This window comes from Propithecus coquereli, unplaced genomic scaffold, assembly GCF_000956105.1.
Source record: "Propithecus coquereli isolate 6110/MARCELLA unplaced genomic scaffold, Pcoq_1.0 Scaffold150, whole genome shotgun sequence".
Lineage (NCBI taxonomy): Eukaryota > Metazoa > Chordata > Mammalia > Primates > Indriidae > Propithecus > Propithecus coquereli.
Window position 1 is genome coordinate 1,121,853 of NW_012139414.1, and position 5,575 is coordinate 1,127,427.

Consider the following 5,575-nt stretch of genomic DNA (forward strand, 5'->3'; position numbering starts at 1 on the left):
ACAATCGATGAAGGACTTATTTCCAGAACAGAGAGAATTTCTACAAGTCATAAGAAAAAGACCACAACCGAATAGAAAAATGGGAAGACTTAAACTGGCACTTCCTAAAAGAAGAAATCCAAAAGACTAATAAACAATGAATAGGTGTTCAATCTCATTAATAGTTACATAACTAGTCATTGAATTAAATCCACAATGAGGTATCTTCACATTTAAGTCTAACACTATACCAAGTATTGACGAGGATTTGGAGCAAAGAGAACTCTCATGTTTCCGGTGGTACAATTGGTACAATCACTTGGGAAAACAGTTTAGCATTAGCTAGTATAGGTCAAAATATGCATACCCTAAGACCCAGCACTTCTATTCTTAGGAAAATATTCTAGGAAAACTCATGTGCATATTGACATGGATACTGAACACGAATGTTCACAGGGGCATTGTTCATATCACTCCAAACTAAGAACCCCAATGTCCATGTATGAATCACAAAGATAAATTATAGCATAGTCATATAATGAATGTACAGCAATATACAGCATACACAGCAATGAAAAGGAATAGGTCCAAAGACAACATTCATGAATTTTATAAACATAAGGCTAAGCAAAAAAGCAAGACATACAAAAATAGATACTTTATGATGCTATTTATAAAAAGTTAAAATGTCTTCTTTTTGTCTCAATTTCATTTATTTCTACTCTGATCTTTATTACTTCTTTCCTTCTACTAATTTTGAGTTTGGTTTGTTCTCACTTTTCTAGTTCCTGGAGGAGCATCATTAGGTTGTTTATTTGAAGTCTATTTTTTTGATGCAGGCATTTATTGCCATAAACTGCCCTTAGTAGTGCTTTTGCTGTATTCCGCAGGTTCTGGTATATTGTTTATACTTTCATTTTTTCAAGAAATTAAATACATTTATAAATGAATAGAAAAGTGGTAAGAAAAGCAAAAGTAGGAGAGTGATTACCCCTAGAGGGGAAGGAAAGGTTTGTTGGGAAGAGTTGCACAGAGGTCTTCTGGGGGGTTGGCAATGCTCTAGTTTTTGACCTGAGTGGTTTTTATAAGGGTATTAGCTTTATATTTATTCATTATACTGCACATTTCTGTTTTACATATTTTTCTGTGTTTTATGTTTGAAATTTTAAAAACCAATTAGGAAAAACAATCTGGGTGTTTATCATCCAGAGAATGTATAGATAAATGTGGTAGTTGTAAATAAAAGAATATGATTTAAGAGTCAAAAGTAGTAATTCTATTTATATTTACAGGTATGTGGAAAGTTCTCAAAACCAAGGTTGTACAAAAGAGAAGAAATAGTAAGAGGTTTACAGCACAGTGCTATATGTATGCGTAAGTTTTGTAAAAAAAAAAAAAAAGAAACAACAACACAAATATGAAACAATGATATGTATTTTTCAAGAATATCCAAGTATCCAAATAAATCCATGGAAGGTGAATCAGAAAGGTATATATACATAAAATATACATACTACAGTGGGTGGCTAATTGGGTAAGAGTGGGTATCAGCCAACTTTTTCTTAAAGGGCCAGATAACAAATACTATATAGGCTTTCCAAGCCCTTAGGTATTATGGCAACTACTCACCTCTGCCATCGTAATTCAAAAGCAGCTACCAATAATAAGGAAACCAATGGGTGCAGCTGTATTCCACTCCAATAAAATTATACTGACAAACACAAGGAGCAGGCCTGGGCTGTCATTTGCCAAGCCCTGCAAAAGGGGCTTGGGTTAAGGGAAAGAAAGGAAGGGGGAAAATAATAGAGGCTTTGCATGGACCCATGAGAGAGTGTGCCTCAAAGTAATTTCAACTCAATTCTGGGGGGAAAAATTCATTTATAATTAAGAGGCAATCAAAGAAAGACATAAAAAAGAAAGGTACCTTTTTCTTGTTTTGATTTTCTTCCACACTTACCTCCTTGCTGTCTGTCACAGGAACCCACTTAAATATCCTCAGGGACGTGTCACCTACAGTCACCCATTTTTTCTCCCTAGGAGAAAGATATTCTTTAGAACTGATAAAATAAGTTATCATAAAACAATAGTTTTCTGTTCATAATTTGTGATTTTCTACTTCTCGGTAGATCATTCCTTCAATTTGGAATGTCTTGTAAACTTCCTCTCCATCAAATTATAGTTTGTTTTGGTGCAAAAATCACCTATTCCAGAAAGATTTCCCTCTCAAATTCCCTTGGCTCTGAATCCTCTACTTGCCACCTTCTCTCACAAACAATGCACCAGAGCCTTTCCTCTCTCTTAGACTACACCAATGTAGAGCATCATCACATTTTCAAACTCAGGTATTTACCTGGCATCATTTACTTTCCAAAATTAATTTAATTCCACTGATATTTATAAAGCCCTACAATAGAAGGCCCTGCAGGAGATAAAGAATGTATAAGATATCCCTACCTTGGGAGCTCATAAGAACAAAAAAGGTAAGGAAGGAAATCACTAAAATGTGAAGGTGATAAGGGAGTTAAGAAGGCAGCTGAAAGACAAAGTGGGACCAGGCCATCCCTCGGAGGGAGAATTCCTCTGACTCCTACTCTGGGTGAAACACAATCTCAGGAGCAGGACAGGATGCTTCCAGCAGACAGAAACGAGCCTCACACTGGCTTCCAGAGGCAGTAAAGACTGAGCCATGGGAAGACCACTTTAAAGAGGAAATAATTTTTACACAAGCCTTAAAAAATGAGTAGTTTTCTTCCTCCAGGCATGTACCAGACAAGAGACACTGTAGAATAAGGGTGTAGATTACAGACAGAGGTAGGGAGCCTGAAGTTGTGTTTGGGAAACAGTAAATATAGTTTGAGACTGTTCTAGAGAAGAGATTAAACCTCAAGCTGACAGTTAAGGAATCACCACACACACACGTGTGTGCGGGCGCACAACACCATGGTGCACCATATTCTTTTTTTACTTACATGTGAGTTACTTTGTATGCTTTTCTCACAAAATAAGCAAAGGCACAAGGAGGGATGAAAGTATTGCCCAAGGTCACTCTCTAAATCACTATTAAAGCCCCACAACTCTACTACACCTAATTAAACTAAAATACTACTGTTCTGAACTTGCCCATAGAGCACCTTCAATGTACTCTAATGGCTGCAAACCACTGTGTGTGGAGGAGATACAACAAAGGAGACTCTGTCATTCCAAGAAGTTACTTCCCTAAGCATGTCAGGCAGAGAACGGATCTGCTTTTTTTAAGGCCCACTGGTACCTTAAGAGGTGCTTGCTGTCAGCAGGAACAAGGGCAATCACAGAAGTTGGTTCAGATCTGTCACAGATCTGTCATGGATCTGAACCAACTTCTGAAAGTTTCAAGTCCAAATATGAAGTTAAAAAAAGCAAAAAAAGTAACAGTTGTTGCAGCTGTTGACATTGTTCAGCAAATGATGGCATAATAGAAATGTAAAGAGAGACTGTGATGTAACAGAAAGAATAAATTAGTCTTAGAAAATCGGAGCTAATTCCTGAATAGGCCATTCCATGTCCTCATTTTTCAACAAATACTTAATATACACAAGAGCCTGTTCTAGGTCCCAGGGATTCAGGGAACAAGATGCACAGTCTTTACTCTCACAGAGTCTGAATTACGGCAGGAAACAGACATCAACAACTCACTTCACAATTAGTCACTTACTCATTAGGTTTAACCATATGAAACTGTACAAAAATGTCACATATAGGAAATGTCTTAATGGTTCAATCTGTGGAAAGTTCCATGAAGATGACCTAATCTAGACTGAGAATCTCAAAAGGTGACCATCAATAAGCAACTTTCCAGGTGAGCTAGGAGTTAACTAGGCAAGGGGAGGAGAGGAGAAAGGAAGAAGAATGTCAGACAGCAGGAATAGCAGAAAGATGAACAGCATTCTGGGAAAGAGCCAGGCAGATGAGGCAGGTCTTTACTTAAAAGGAAAAAGAGACCACTGAAACATTAATTTCCAAGCAGAGGGGTGCTATGATAAAATGTGCCCTATTATTTTTAAGAGACAGGGTCTTGCTCTGTTGCCCAGGCTGGAGTGCAGTAACACATCACAGCTAACTGCAGCCTCCTGAGTTCAAGCAATCCTCCCGCCTCAGCCTTCTGAATAGCTGGTCTTACATGCCACATGCGGCTAATGATGTGTACTTTAAAAAGACCATTCTGGTACTTGGAAGTGAGAAAAATGCAACTACTCAGTGCAATGTCATGAATGGATTGGGGACCGAGCAAGAGTGGAAGCAGGGAGATCACAGGGAGGACGGTACACAGTTCCACGTGAGAGAAGATGGTACTCTGGCTGCTAGGGGTGGGGGTCACAGATGGGGAAGAGAAAAAGGTTTTCCCATTCTTAGGTTTCACCAAAACCTAAGGAGGATTAAATGTAGAGGGAGAAAACTACGAATTATTTAATATTTATATTGAGTCCCAACTATATACTAAGCCCTTGGATACAAAGAGAGAAGGAACTTTCATCTGGTGGGAAAACGGACAAATAAACACACAAAGTCCAGGGTACCGATGCCCCTAAAGGAAGTGAAGGGTGAGGGGTGGGAGGTGTTCAGAAAGGCTTCCCGGAGGGAGGTAACACCTATCTGTGCTTTTAAGTTATTGGGAATAATTAGCTAGAGAAAGAGCGCAAGAAGCTGGCTGTGAAAGTTTAATGTGCTGATGCATCAGAGTTCCTGATAAAAAACAGGAGCTCAACCAGCGTCTTCAATGAACATTACAGGGGCCGTTTCCAAACGACTTTCCTCACAGCCCCCGGGGCACCAAGAGAAAATGTGCGCGGCGTGTGAGTACTGGGAGAAAGGAGGGGTTTCCATTTCGAGCACCGCGCTTGCTCCCGCGGCAGGTGGATTTACCGAGAAACTCACCAAACTTCAACGACTTAACACCTGCTCAGCGTGGCGGACTGAAACCACTCAGGACTGTTCGCAATTATCAAGGGACAGCTGAGAAACGCGCGAGGGGATGCAGCCCGGGAAGGAGGGAAGGACGCGCCCTCGGCCTGGGCCGGGCGCGGCCACTGAGACCCGCTGACGGAGCGGGACCCGGAAGCCCGCAGCCCCTCCCAGGCGGCGCGCGCCCGTGGCAGGTGGGCGGGCCCGCGAACCGGGCGGCCCGCTGATTGGCCAAGGCCGGCGCGCCCTCTGACCTCACGCCGACGCCAGCGACACCCTCCTCCTGCCTTCTCTTACTCCCCCCTCCCCCCAGCGCCGGCCGGTCGGCTTCCACCCTGCCCGCCAGTAGAGCGCTCCCCTGGGACTGGGCCCGCGACCCCCGCCAGCAGCCTCGGCTCCGGCCCCTCACCATTTCCGCACTTTCTCGATGGCCGCCATCACCTTCTTGATGTCGTCCTTGGCCCGGCTGCGGGTCTCGGCCCGGACCGACCGGCCCGACATGGCGGCGGCGGGAGCGGCGGGGGCCAGGGCACTGCTCCCAAGACACCGGCGATCGCGCGCCTCACGCGCCACCGCCCGCCCGCCGCCGCCGCAGCGTCACCGCGGCCGTCGCCCCCTCCCTGCGCGCGTGCGCGAGACAGCGCGCGCACCCGCCCGC

At 43.4% G+C, this 5,575-nt stretch overlaps 1 protein-coding gene across 1 annotated transcript in view; it reads right to left on the reverse strand.

Moving 5' to 3' along the window:
* BCL7B (B-cell CLL/lymphoma 7B) overlaps nucleotides 1-5,575 on the reverse strand; it is a 19,232-nt gene extending 13,657 nt beyond the window's left edge. The window contains exons 1-2 of the mRNA XM_012640390.1: nucleotides 5,327-5,575; nucleotides 1,937-2,012 (exon numbers count right to left, since the gene is read on the reverse strand). Coding sequence (XP_012495844.1) covers nucleotides 1,937-2,012; nucleotides 5,327-5,418 — 168 coding nt within the window. The 5' untranslated portion in view covers nucleotides 5,419-5,575. The remainder of the gene's footprint in view (nucleotides 1-1,936; nucleotides 2,013-5,326) is intronic.